At 34.9% G+C, this 14711-nt stretch overlaps 1 protein-coding gene and 1 pseudogene across 1 annotated transcript; both read right to left on the minus strand.

Moving 5' to 3' along the window:
• Positions 1–264: 264 nt before the first annotated feature.
• On the minus strand, positions 265–1186 carry LOC120610546 (putative olfactory receptor 10D4; annotated as a pseudogene).
• Positions 1187–10651: 9465 nt separating this feature from the next.
• On the minus strand, positions 10652–11641 carry LOC120610554 (olfactory receptor 148-like). The gene has a single exon (XM_039872926.1). It carries the CDS (start codon positions 11639–11641, stop codon positions 10718–10720), a length of 924 nt encoding a protein of 307 aa, XP_039728860.1. The 3' UTR covers positions 10652–10717.
• Positions 11642–14711: the final 3070 nt, after the last annotated feature.

The following is a 14711-nucleotide window of genomic DNA, read 5'->3' on the forward strand; positions in this document are numbered from 1 at the left end:
ACATTAGAACTAAGTAGTGTTTTGTAGAAAATGGTGGTCCTGGAAGAGAATCTGTGCAGCATAAGAATCAGTTCGTGTTCTGCTAAGTGATTCTGTTTATTACATTTCATTTTAAAACATAGAGAAATATGAAAACAAATACATATTTTAAAACTTATCTAGGCTCAGAGTAAACTTAATTCCAACATACCTTGGAAGCTGCGGTTGAGAATTTGTCCTAAGAAATGGAGATTCAAATTTTATCCAGCAGAGCTTTACTGCTTCTCATTTACTCCCCAGAGTGAATCCTCTCTTCTGAAATACATTCCTCAGGGCTGACTTCACATCCTTATTCCTTAGTCTATAGATCAGTGGGTTCAGCATAGGGGTGACAAGATTATTCAATATCTGAATTAAAGCACCAAGCAAAGTACTGGGATTGGACTGTAGATAGATGATGATTATTAGCCCATAAGCACAAAGAATTGCAGTGATATGTGCACTGCAGGTAGAGAATGCTCTTTACCCTCTGCTGAGTGAATTTTTGATATGGAGATCTCAATGCGAGTATAGGAAACGATGAGAAAAAAGCAAATGAGAGACAAAAGACCAACATTTGTAAAACTTACCTTCTGGGCTAGGGACGTATCTTCACAGGCTAGAGGTAAGACTGCAGGTATGTCACAGCAGTAATAGTCCACCTCGTTAGAGCCGCAGTAGGATAACTAGAAGGTGATGGAAGTTAGGATAATGGTGCGGACACAGCCACACATCCAGGTCCCTGTGGCCAAGATGGAGCAGATCCTGTGGCTCATGATGACCGTATATCTCAAAGGATGACATATGGCAACAAAGCGGTCATAGGCCATCTCTGTGTACAGCAAACACTCAGTGCAGCCAAGGAAATGGCAGAAGAAGAGCTGGGCAGAACAGCCCTGAAAAGAGATACTGTGACTATGCCCTGAAAGATAGAACAGCATCTTGGGAGCAATTGTTGAAAAGAAACCCATGTCAAACATGGAGAGGTTTCCCAAGAAAAAATACACAGGATTGTGAAGTCTGGAGGAGATGATAGCTATAACGATGAGCTCATTTCCCAGTAGAGTACGTACATATAATGAGAACAGGAAAAACAGAGGGTCTCTAGGCCCTCTGTCTCAGGGATTCCCAGCAGAATGGATTCAGTCACTATTGTGTGATTTCTCATTTTTATGGATGAATCAAGTCTTGGGTGTCTGTGAAAAGAAATTCATGGTTAAATTTACTATGTATTTAAATTAGCTGTGTTTAAACCAGTGAAATGGAAAAGTAGCAAGTGATATAGATATTCACAGAGTAGTGCTTCCTGATAGAATTGCTTTGATCTGCTTGCTTCTCTCCATACTGGATATCTCTCTGCAGTGCAGTTTCTATTTATAGATGCCCCTATTACAATCTCACCAAGAAGACTTACATGACCAGGCTCTTATCTTCCATTCTTCAGATACGCTATTAAACTGCACTAATTCCCAATTCTATTTAGTGATTCTAAAGGGACAAATAGAGATACAATGTCTTTATAATGAACAAGGTATTATATTATATTATTGCATTATATAGCAAACAAGTTTTCTTTACAGTCATCTAAGACAATTTAGTTACATTAACTCTCTAAAAATAATTTATGATCATATAAGCCATTCATACAAAACATAAAGAATCTTTCCTATATTGTCTCTCTAGATATGAGGGTCAACAATGAGAAATTAGCCAACATTAGATAGCTCTTAATAAATACATGAATAGGACCCATATTCTCCAAGTTTTAGTACAATGAGTAACTGGTAGCCTCCATTTCAGTCTCCAAAATCTGTAATTGTCTAATGAGATCCAAGATAAGCAATAGCTTAATTTTACGACAGTAGAAGGCACGGAATTAGGTATTGTAGAGACTACTTTCCAATTTCCATATTTTGAAAAATTCTAATATCCTTTTCAACTTGTTTTAACCTTTCCAACACAGTAAGATCTTAAATTATAGATCAACCCATGAATCTTATTGCCTAACACCCTATCTATTGCTGTATTTTTGTATGTGTGTGTGATTGTGAGGGGAGGGAGAGAGTGAGAGCCAAAATAAAAAAAGCGAAGGACAAAATTTGGGCACTTACATACAAACAGGGAACATAACTGGTGATGCTATTGAATGTCATTTCCTTTCTTTCTCCAGCAGGAAGAAGAAGCTCCTGCCCCTGTACTAAATCCCCATCAGCTTGCAGTCTGCTGGTAGATATCCTGAATTCTCTTTTTCAATCATTTTCAAATAGAATGTCTCAAATCTGAAAGTATTTTAACTCCCTTACAGTAATTTCCTCACTGATACCCGTTTGCAATAATTTCCAAACATAGAATACTTTTAAATAACATTGGTCTTCCTTTGGGTATTAATTCCCAAAGTCAGGGACCTTATTGAGCAAGGGAGTAGTTAACTATGTCATATAATTGGACCTTAGGAAATAGAGAGAGAAAAGGAGAGAGAAAGGAGGAAACTGGTTAAAGTTCAAAACTTTTATAATTTCCTTTGTACAATATACTTTAGTGGAATAATAAAAAATTCATTTGGCATGGATATCACACATATATGTTCATTTATATATTTACTGTATTTTTCATGTGAATGTGTTGTTTTAATAAATAAATTATGCTATTTTACTACACTGTACCAATAGGATTGACTTATTGCAAACAATAGTAATCGAGGTAGCTCAGAGAATTAAATAAACAGATTAAAAAACCAAGCTTATGGAAGGGCAGGAACTAGGGCAGCTTCAGGAGCCTCAGCAGTAAGAATTTATGGAGCAGCCTCAGGGCACTGCTATAAGATGATTCAGCCTCAGCTGCTTTTGCTTCTGTGTGCCTCAGCTCCAGATTCAAATCTGATTTTTTTGGCTGGGTCGCAAGCCTACCGCTGTGGTCAGGGTACAGGGTGCCATGGAGTGGAGATGAGCAGTTCTCCAAAGGGTGGGACAAGGGCCTGTTGCCAGAAGAACGGAGAGAGAAACATGCTGAGAGGCTAAAAAAAATTTTAAGCTATCATTTGAAGTGTCTATCTTATACTACTTGGCTTCTGTTAAAGCTTTTAAGTTAAATGCCTTGCATACTAAATAAATATTTTTGGGGTGATTACCAAATTTCTCATTGAATGAATTTATTCATTTCTTATTTATACATACATTGATACATTTATCCCAATGAATGCCGAGTACCAATTATGACAGGCGGGACATTAATTATTTGCAGGAGAGCACGAAAAGCTGGGAAGCGGGTAGTTGGGCCCAGTTCCTCTGCTCAAAAAACTTAGTCTATCTGAAAGGAAAAGAGTGTTTTGCAGTCTTATTTAAACCTTATAAATCTTTGATGAAATCTTCGACACATGAGGAAAGTTAGGATCACAAGAACTTAAATAATTTGGCCTTAATCATGGAGCTCACTCTGAAAGGAACTGAAATTTGGCCCCTTCTTTGGGACTTTCGGCCAGTGTTTCAGGAGTATTTAGGTAGTTATACTATTTCAAATGCATCTGGAATTTTACTTTAAAAAGTAAATTTAATGTTTTTGTTGCATATCTATTATAAAAGGATGTAAATGTTAATAATTCCACCATCCTATTTCTCCTTGAATGTCTTTAATATTTTTTGAAGCATGACCGACTTGAAAAAATAGTCTGTACAAGTAGAAAAGATAATGAATATGCTTCTGACTAGGAAGTAAAATACCATTAAATTTACCTGTCTGGTAAAAATTTATTCAAGGAAGATATATGTCATGGATGCTCTTGGATGTCCAACCCGAACATTTCAGAATCAAGATGTCATGTGCTAAATTAATATCATGGTCACAGTGAAAACACAAATGTCTTACATTCCCAAAAGGACAATAGTTGTCACTAATAATACCTATTACAGAAAGTGATCAGAGCTCAATAGGGAAGACTTTAATTAGAAAACTCAGAAAGTTTTCTGATTTTTGTTTATAATTTCCTCCAGAAAATGTAAAGATGTTCCAGAATCATTAAACGCAACAAAAGTATAATTGCAAGTTGTATTTTATCTACATTTTTAAAGCAAATTTCAATTTGATTTTTTAAATAATAGTAAGTTGTTATTTTAAGCCACTAAATTTTGTGGTTGTATTTTGTGCAGCAGTAGATAACTAAAACGTTAATTCTTGGCCTTGAAGCTGAACCTGTAAAGACAGCTTTCTTTTATCTTTTTTTTTTAACAACTTTTTTGAGGTATGATTGACAAATAAAAATTATATATATTTAAATTGTACATGTGGATTTTGATATATGTGTACATTGTGAAATGGTCACCACAATCAAGCTAACTAACATATCCATTACCTCATGGAACAGCCATTTTCTTTTCTTTTTCTTTCTTTCTTTTTTTTTTTGTGGTGGGAACGTTTAAGATCTACATCTTAACAAATTTCAATACACTGCTATTGACTACAGTCACTGTGCTATAGTCAGGCAGCTTCTGTCCTACAGATACATTAAGTATCTAGAACTTCATCTTGCATAACTAAAACTTTGCACTCCAAGTTATGTATTAAATGTAAATTGTGTCTCAAATGTATCAAATATTTATACTTAATGAAATATAAATTTTGAAATTAGTGATTATTTACATTTTACTCAACAAAGCCATGCACTCAGGTCTTTTATTTTCTTCAACAGATGAGCATATGAGAGGCCAAAAATAATTTTAAGCTATTATTTGATGTATCTGTCTTATACTATTTGGCACCTGTTAAAACTTTTAAGTTAAATGCCTTGCATACTCAATAAATATTTTTTTGTGATCATCCAAAAAAAAAAGCATTTCACCTTTTAGGAAATTTAATTTATTAAAGACTAATGTTTTTTTCAGAAAGGCTTGCAATGCATATACACTGTGTTTATTAGTAAAGGTCATACAGAAAACTAAATGATAAAATAGTGTACTTGATCTAGGTTCTCAATATGAGACAGAGAAAGGGTGAGAAGTCAGGAGCACTAGTGACAGAAGAAAGCCATTCTCCCTTTCTCTTCTCATTTCAGCTTCCTCTCTTGTGGCTGGGTGGATAAATCAGACAGCTTCTGTCCTACGGATCTCGCTGTCTCTGATTCAGCCAAGGAAGAGGAAGAGTCAACACTTGGACTCAGTTTAAGCCACATTTGCCGGTCAGTTTATCAGAGAGCCCTGTGACGGAAATCACTGAGATCTTGATGATCTTTTAGTTCTCAGTTTGCTGGTGAGTCCTATTTTCACTCTCTGTGAGTAGAACCCAGGAGTTGAGTAGATGTCTCAGGTCCCAAACCCATATCTGCAGTCACCTCAATGAGGCATGAAAGCAACCTCAATAAAGCAAAGTAATAGGATTGCTTAGCAAACATTTGAGGCAGGCAATCATGAATTTATAGTGCTGCTAAACTGTCCAGTTTGTGATTTGTCTCTAAGAAAGACAAATAGAATAGGTACAGGAATGGGGCAGGCAGGTAGATTCACTGAAGACTGGGACATGACAGAGGACAGGATGTGAATAATCTGAAACTAGTTATAAAAATAGTAAAATAATCTAATCTAGTAAAGAAGCTAAGTAAAGACAAGAAAGGGTTGACAAGAGAAGAGAAAGCAAAATGAACAAATTAGAGGTTTCAGCGAAGTCATTTATTCATTGTACAAAAATTTGTTAGCAGTGCCGTGATATGCCAAAATTGCTATGTTCTGGTGAGCAGAAAATCGCCTTTATCTGTGCCCCCGAAGAGCTTACAGTCTAGTAAAAGAAGAAAGGCATTAATCAAATAATCATACACATAAATTATAAGTCTTCCATATGGTATGTGCTAGAAAGAAAAGTTCAAAGGATTGAAGCGTTATAATGGGAGAGTATTTGTGTCCTAAGTAGTTCACTTGAGTCTTTGTTCATGTCAGTGAGGATGAACACACATTGCGATATATGTGGATAGATAGTATTCCTTGAAAGGTGTTGGAGGACTTCCCTGAGAAAGCATTGTCCAAGCTGATATCGGAAGAGTGAGCAAACATGCAGGCAAGAGGGAAGCAAACACTACTCCAGGCAGGGGTGAGAACACGTGCCAAGCCTCTGGGAAGGAGCACAGCGCATTAAAGAACTTGAGGAAAGAAAGGAAAATAATTGTGAGATAACGCTTGAGAGACAGAAAAGTAAAAGATTACTCAGGGCTCAATCGGTCACTTTAAAGATTATGTTTTTATATTAGGAGTTTAAGAAACTTTAAGAGGGTTTTAAGCAGTGTTGTATTTGAATGTATGTGGGAGAGATAAAATGAATTCGTTTTATCTATTGAAGGGAACAGAACATATTCAGGGAGCAAATAAGGAAGAATCTAGGACTAGAATTTGAAAACTTGGTCAGGAAAAATGGATGGAGAAAAGATAGTCACTAAGTCAGATAAATGCTCCCGGGCATGTCTGTGGACTAATGCCCTACTTTAGCCAAATCTGATGACATCAGATCAGAACTTCACTTTTCACTTTTTAATTTTCTATACTTGAACGTACACTGAGAATCAGACTTCGATTCTAGTAATCAAGTAAAGTCCCCACAGAGCTATCTTCTGGGAACACCCAGAAGATTAGACCCAACAGAGGATAGTAATAATTGAGGATGAGAATAATAGAACCCCACTCTAAGGGGTTAGAACATTTTATTACATATTAGTTTAGGCATAATTTATAAACAACATAATACATACTATGTCATCGGGTTTAGAAACAACTGTGCGGTTTCTCCTCCAAAATAATTGCTTTGAATTTTTTTCCCTTAAAACTTCCTGATTCAAATAATTAGCCTCACTTGATCCTATATTTGGGCATCCTATTTTTTTTTCTCTCAAAAATATCTTTTTTTTTTTTAAATTACTATTTCATTGCAAAATCATGAAAGTAACAAATAAAAATATATGAAGAAAGTAAACATCACCCCAAATTGGATTGCCCATTTTTAAACATTTAGGTAAACACACTTTCAATCATTCATTTATACATAGATATCTTTATATGAAGATTTAAAAAAGATATAAAATATTTACAATCTTTTTACTATTTCCACCTGCTATGGGAATTCTGCCTTTGACTTTCATATTCCCTGAGCCTTTGTTTTATAGAATTAGTGTATTTGGTAAGGAGAGAACTAGAGAAGCTAGGATGAAAGATTAATGAAAAATAGAAAAGGTAGAGTGTAACTTGTGAAAATAAAGAGTTACAGTTGGCTAAGGGAAGAGAGGGTTTGAGCACAAGAATAAGAAATAATGTGGGATTGCTCTCATACATCAGAGATACTGAAAGGAAAAAAACCTGGGGTAAGATCTTTTTGGGGTCTGTGTGTAAAAGGACAAACATTTATTTTCAAAGTTTCAGCAAAATTGCTATATTGTGTATAGCTGCATGAGGATCTGAGATGAATCCTAATTCTATACACAAACAAATTGTGTGCCTTAGGGAAAATTACCTAACATCTTCAAACCTTGTTTCACCGTCTGTAACATGATCTCAGTGTTTTTGTGTAGATAGATTTAATAAAATATAAAGTAATTGCACAATGCTTGGTAAGAAGTAAAGACTCGATAAAAGGTAACTTTAGACAGATTCCTTGAAGGCTACCTAGGCTACATTCTCTAACTTTTCTGCCCATACCAAACTGAGGTATTTAACAGTTAAACAGTGATTTGAAAGGCTTCAACAATAGTTGTAAGAAAAAGGAGAGAACTAGCAAACTCAAAATCCACAAGGATATGTGAAAACTTAATAAGTAGATTTATTTTTAAATTGTGGTAAAATACACGTAGCATAAAATTTACTATCAACCATTTTTAAGTGTACAGTTCAGTAGTGTTAAGTATATTCCTACCGTCGTGTAACCAATCTCTAGAACTTTTTCATCTTACAAACTGAAACTCTATATCTGTGCAACAATTGCACATTTTCTGCTCCCTGGTCCCTGGCAACCACATTTTTTTCCTATTGATTTTACTCCTCCAAATACCTTATATAACTGGAATTATACAGTATTTTTGTGTGACTGGCTTATTTCACTTAACATAACGTCTTTAAGTTTCATTCATGTTATAGCATGTGTCAGAAATTCCTTTCTTTTTAAATCTGAACGATATTCCTTGTATGTATATGCTACATTTTGTTTATTCATTCATGCACTTGGATTGTTTTTATCTCCTGACTCTTGTGAATAATGCTGCTATTAACATGTTATGAATATGAATATAGCTTCAAGACACTGCTTCCAATTCTTTTGTATACTTACTCAGAGGTGAGATTGCTGGATCATATGATAATTGTATTTTTAAATTTTGGGGAGAAGCACCATACTATTTTCCATAGTGGTTGCACCATTTTACATTCCCACCAACAGTGTATGGCGTTTCAATTTCTCCACATCCTCACCAACACTTACTATTTTTTTTTTTAAGTAATAACAATTCGAATGGGGGTGAGGTGATAATCTATTGTGAGTCTGATTTGCGTTTCCCTAATTGCGATAGAGCATCTTTTTAAATGCTTGGCCATTTGTACGTCTTCTTTGGTGTGGTGTGTGCATGTGTGTGTGTGCTCACATGTCTTTTAAATAAAATTCTATGTTAGGTGTTTTAGATGTAAGAAAGATTTAAATTGTTTTAAACTTTTCTTTTTTTTTTTTCAATGCCAAACGGTCATTACAACAATGATTTAGAAGTGGCCAAAAAAGTAGAGTTCATTCAGATTTCGGCTTTCAAATATCTTTAATTTTACTTGTATGTAGATATATATTTAAATTAAGATATGTTGCTCTTCTACATCCTAGTTATTTCATTCATGTTCCTCTTTGTGAATAAATATGCAATTACATCATAATTTGATCTAATTAAGTAGTATCCATCCATTCCTTCATTCAATAAACTTACCCTGGTTGCTTACTATGCCACGGGGTTATGTCTTGTGATGCAACAGTGAATAAGAAAAACATGATTGCTACTTTTATAGAACTTTTCATTGTATAGAAAATAAATCTATTGAACGATATGAGTATCAGTGTGATGAGTATCTGTTCATAAGTGTTATCCAGGCTTTACCAAAGAGATATCATAGAATGTGGGTTTTTCCACCAATATCCAGCAGTAATAGGACAACAAATTAATATTAGAGTTGCTTGGATCTGGCATGTCATCTAGGATAGGCATTCCCAAAGTGTGAGAATACAATTCTGTGTGATCTTAGATTTTGCTAGTCAGGCTATGAGGGGCCATAGAAACCTCATATTGCACTTCAAACTCTTTATTTATCCTTGAATGCATTTCATTTTGTCCTTTTTGCCTCACAGCTTTTATAAGAGCAGCAATTTATTATATTTGAGATTTTTTGGTGTGTGTTTATTGGTTTCAAGTAGGATGAAGACTTATGAGTAAAAATGGAATAGAAAAAGTACAAGTTACTAAAATGTCATGAAAACTAAGGACTAGTTTGTCTGTGGGATCTCTAGTAAATGGTACCTGTTCTTTGTACCTGGATTCTGGAGAAAAGTGAGAAACAATTATCAACTCAGTATTGCTGAAAGCTAAGTTATAAAATGTAACTTGGTAAGAGATTCAAATGGGCATAGTGATTAAACCCCATAATCCAGCCATCTTCTCTTCAAACAATCCTGGACAGAAAGGCTTTCCCAATCCTTTTATACTAAGGAGTAATTTGGGAGATTAGCAGCCTGGCACAGTAGGAAAATCATGATACTAGGAGTTAAGAGTGCTTAGGTCTAGGCCTGGCTTTACCATAACTAGACAGGTCATAAAGGGCAATATACTTATTGCTATATCACAGTCACCCCATCTACAGATGGGTATAATGAGCAGTGGTACAGAATAAAGGAAGATAATAATAAACTCAATATGTGAACATGACTTATGTCAGTACATATTTTGCCAGTTATTTATTGAATACTTTATATATATTATGAGCTCTAGAAAGAGATGATGAGAATGAGTAACTTGCCAAGCAGGTCTTTTAGGGAAGTCACATCATAGAGGGATAAAGATCAGGAACTTTGTAGTTAATTGGATCTGTTCAAGGTCTGGTTTGCTGCTTAATGTGCAAACTGGGCCCATTGCTTGAAGTCTCTAATCCTCAAAGCTCATTTTTGTTTTTCCAAAATGGAAACTCTGTAGGGATGATGTAAAGATTAAATAAGGTGATATCTGTGAAATGTTCATCATAGTGCCTGAAGTTCATACTCACTAATGTTGGTTAAAACTATTCTTAGCAACATGGGGAAACCGAAAGTTTATAGACAGAAAGTAGAAACAATTACATTCGAATGGAGAAATAAAAATGAAATAAGGGATGATTTTATACGGAGATGGACTACTGAAGGGTGCCTCTTGGAGTGACAGAGATCCTCACTATCCCCAAGCAGGCAAAACTGGCTGCCCAGTGTAGGGGTAAGAGATCTGTCTAGCTGATGCCGTGCCCCTTGGATTCCTTACCCAGAATCAAGGCACTGAGAATAATATTATAGAGTTATTTATGGGGTCCCAAGAGTTATAGAGAAACAAACACATAGGAAATTTTATTAGGCAAACAAAATATCATGCTTTAGAGGAAACATTTTTATTTAAGGGGAAGATATAGGAAGATAATGTTAAGAGACAATAAATTTCCAAAATCCATTACAAAACTCATAATTTAGTTCAGAAGAGTACTACACTGTGGAACACTCTTTTCAGGGATTGTTTCACTTCTCTGTTTCTTAAAGAATAGATTAATGAGTTCAGCATGGGTGAGATGATATTATTTAATATTTGCACCACAGCACCAAGCAAGGGGTTGGGTGTGGATTGCACATAGATCATGATTACGGGTCCATAGGCACAGAGGATTGCAATGAGGTGGGCACTGCATGTAGAGAAAGCTTTCTGCCTGCCCTCTGCTGAACGGATTCTCAAAATGGCAATCCCAATGCATATGTAAGAGACACAAACACTGAACAAAAGAATTAAAGCCAGAAAGCCAACATTTATGGAACTCACTTTCTGGGCCAGGGAGCTGTCAGCACAAGCCAGGGGTAAGACAGCAGGAATGTCACAGAAGAAGTAGTTCACCTGATTGGGGCCACAGTAGGTTAACTGAAAGGTGAAGGAAGTCAGGATGGTGGCTTGAAGACAACCTACCAACCAGGCTGCCATGACCAAACTGACACAGACTTTAGGCCTGATGATGAGCATGTACCTCAGTGGGTGACAGATAGCAACAAAGCGATCGAAAGCCATCACAGAATAGAGGCAGCCTTCTGTAGAACCTAAGAAATGATAGAAGAAGAGCTGTGCAGCACACCCCTTGTAAGAAATGGCATGGCTCTGGCCAGAGAGATAGAATAACATCTTGGGACAGGTTACAGATGGGAACAGCATGTCAAAAATAGATAGGAGTCCCAAGAAAATATACATGGGAGTACGAAGACTAGAGGAAGAAACAATTGCTGTAAAGATGAGTAAATTGCCAAGCAGGGTAAAGAGGTAAATGAATGAGAAGGTGAAAAAGAGTACAGTCTCCAGTCCCTGTGTTTGAGGTATTCCCAGTAGAATAAACTCATTCAGCTCTGTGTGATTCGTCATATTCCCAGAGGGGAGGTCTGGGTAGAGACAAAAGACATGAAAGCATGAATGTGGAGAATGATTTGTGACATACAATACCAATATATTCATTGTCAACAATCTTTGTTTAAACATAATGATGATAAAATTAAAAATTAGAAATTCTTTCAAAGACATTTAGGGGCTAGTAAAGCAAATCTATGCCTTCATATCTAGAGATACTATATTCCTTCATGAATATGGATAGAAAGCAAAATGAAGCATTAACACGGTCAAATACTGGATGGGCTAAGAGAACAAAGATCTCAACACTGAACAGAAGATCATAATTTAATTAATGTCTACGACCAATTATACAACAATAAATGCCCTAAAATAGACCAACCTGGAAGCCTGATCTTCCTGATTCCTTTCCAGAGCATATTTATAGTTACTCAGAGATGTAATCGAATGCCCTAAATATTCCTCTAAGGTCAATTTGAACATCCACATCTCTGTTGAGAACAACGGATTGTGATACAATTCAATAAGCATTAAGATTTGGATTATATTAAATAGTCATATAAAGTATAGCATAAGGAATATAGTTAATAATATTGTAATAACTATGTATGATGTCAGATGGGTACTAGATTTATCGGGGTGATCACTTCATAAGTTATATAAACTTCTAATCACCATGTTGTACATCTGAAACTAACAGTGTATTCTAATCGTAATTGAAAAATAAAAAAATATATATTTAAAATACTTGGATTGTATAAATATCATTCTAATAGAATATATTCCTTAGTTTATTTTCTTATTTGTCTATTTTCATTTGACTGAAAAGAAAGTGACAAATCTAGATATTATCATGGGGTTTTAAATTGTTTAAAAGTTAGCAGCTAAATTGTATTATGTAGATGGTAGCTTTTAGTGAAGTTACGTCATGCAGGATATTTAATCTTTGCAAACAATTGGAAATTTTGAATCTCAGTACAATGAAAATATTTCAATTCTACAAATATTGTTGTGTGTTTTCTGCTTTTTTAATGTTAATTTCTATTTTATTTTAGTAAAAAATTTAATTGGAGATCTACCCCATTAACAGATTTTTAAATTTATAATATAATATTGTTAGCTACAGGCACAATGTTATAGGACAGATCTCTAGAATTTATTCATCTTGCCTTACTGACAACTTTGCACCCTTTGATGAGCAACTTTCTATTTCCCCCTCATCTGCCCCTAGCAGCCACCATTCTACACTCTGCTTCTATGAATTTGACTATTGGTTTATTTTAAAAGAAAAAGTTGTTAACTAAACAGGCTGAGAATGTGAAACTGCTGCTAGTGTGCATTGTGGTCACTTGTTTGTTACAACGGTTGCATAAAGGTGTCTGTAAATTGCCCAAAAAGAAATGATATTTTCAATCCCAGTTTTTACTTTACTGATCTGTTTTAACGCTCTCCAAAGTATATGAAAATTTTCCACTTATAATTCCAATTTAATTTCTCTGATCTTTTCTTATAATTAATAATTACTGATTGATAATTTTATCTTCTAAAATAATTAATACTATCTACATATACTAAAGAAATTCCAAGGGAAATGAATTTAGGTTCTATTAGACTATAAGTTCCCTGAGAGTAAACACTATTAGTTTGTCATTGAAACTGCAGTATTTATCACAGTGCCTGTGAATAGTTGGCATTTAAATATTTGTTAGATAAATAAAAAGTTGAAAATTAATTTATGGATATATTTTTGACTTAAGTTTCATAAAGAGACCATGTCCATTTTTGTTCACCACTGTTTTTCTCAGTTTTCGGAAATAGTAGTACTCGATAAATGTGTTTATTTGAATAGAATTTTAGAATGCTCTGCTATGATTCCTTTTGTCTTTAAACTATTTTAAGCTTTTGTTTTTTTCTACTAACCCTGGAAAGCAATGGTTGTAGATTCCTTGCCTAACAAAAGAAATTTAGATATGAATCAAAATGCAGAGTATCAAATTCTTAAACTAGGAAAGATGAAAGGAGCCTTGAACATCTTCGTAATTACTGGTAACTCATAATTGCCTCTTGCTGCATTGGTGTGGGGGATGTAAATTATAAGTAGAAGTAGAGAGTTAAGAAAGGAGAATGGACCTTCTTGAAGAGAAGGAAAAGGAGAAAGTCATAATTAGTAGAAAGTTTTGTAGCAAAAACAAAAAGGTGTAAAAAGTAATTAGTGTGAAAATACTTGAAATAGAAGAAAAATTATTCACACAACTAAAGTTCTAGATTTAGATCACGCATCCTAATGCATATGATAATTAAAAGTAAAATAGCATTATTACAAAACATTAATACAACTTATTTACTTTATTATTATTGTCTTACGAGATCAAGCCTCAATAAGAGATTCTATTTGTGGAGGAAAGCCAATATTCTTCATTTTTTTCCAGACTCTCCTTGTCAGCTTCCATGAGGAATCCTCTGGACTTGAAGTCAGTTTGTACTTTGTGCTGAAGTTGTTGAAGAGAGAGTTCATGGCCACTGGGTGGCCCCATACTCTGGAGTATCCACCTCTATGTAAGCATCCTTGTAGGTTCTGCACAATTTCTGTTAGGTTCAATAAACTGAGAGAGCTAATAAAATTCTCTCATAACTGCTATGAGAGAATTCTGATAAGGAAAGATGAGATTTTTGTACCAGGAAGGTTTGTTTTAAATCTAGGTTCTCGCTTACTAATTCTGAGACTGCGGTGTTTCAGTTTACTTATGCCTCTAAAACAGGTATGGCATTACATTCTAAGAATTGTTGGATAGATTAAATGGAATAATGCAGTATGAGGCATCTAATGTGGTATCTGTCATATTGCAGATACTCGGCTACTGCTATTAACTCCCATACCCTGTGCAAGACTAAAAACACTCTTGTAATGTATTGACTTAATACTAACAAGAGCATGGCTAATGCTAAATAACTCCTAGTTTGGGGGGAGTGTTCAGAAAACTGGGCATCCATGGTGGTCTCCTCTGAATTATGATAAGGTACAACAATAAAATGTGATGGAGAAGATTGAGAAGCATGTCTCAGTGTCCACTTCATCCCTCACACCCTA

The sequence above is a fragment of the Pteropus medius genome, unplaced genomic scaffold, assembly GCF_902729225.1.
Source record: "Pteropus medius unplaced genomic scaffold, Ma_sr-lr_union100, whole genome shotgun sequence".
Lineage (NCBI taxonomy): Eukaryota > Metazoa > Chordata > Mammalia > Chiroptera > Pteropodidae > Pteropus > Pteropus medius.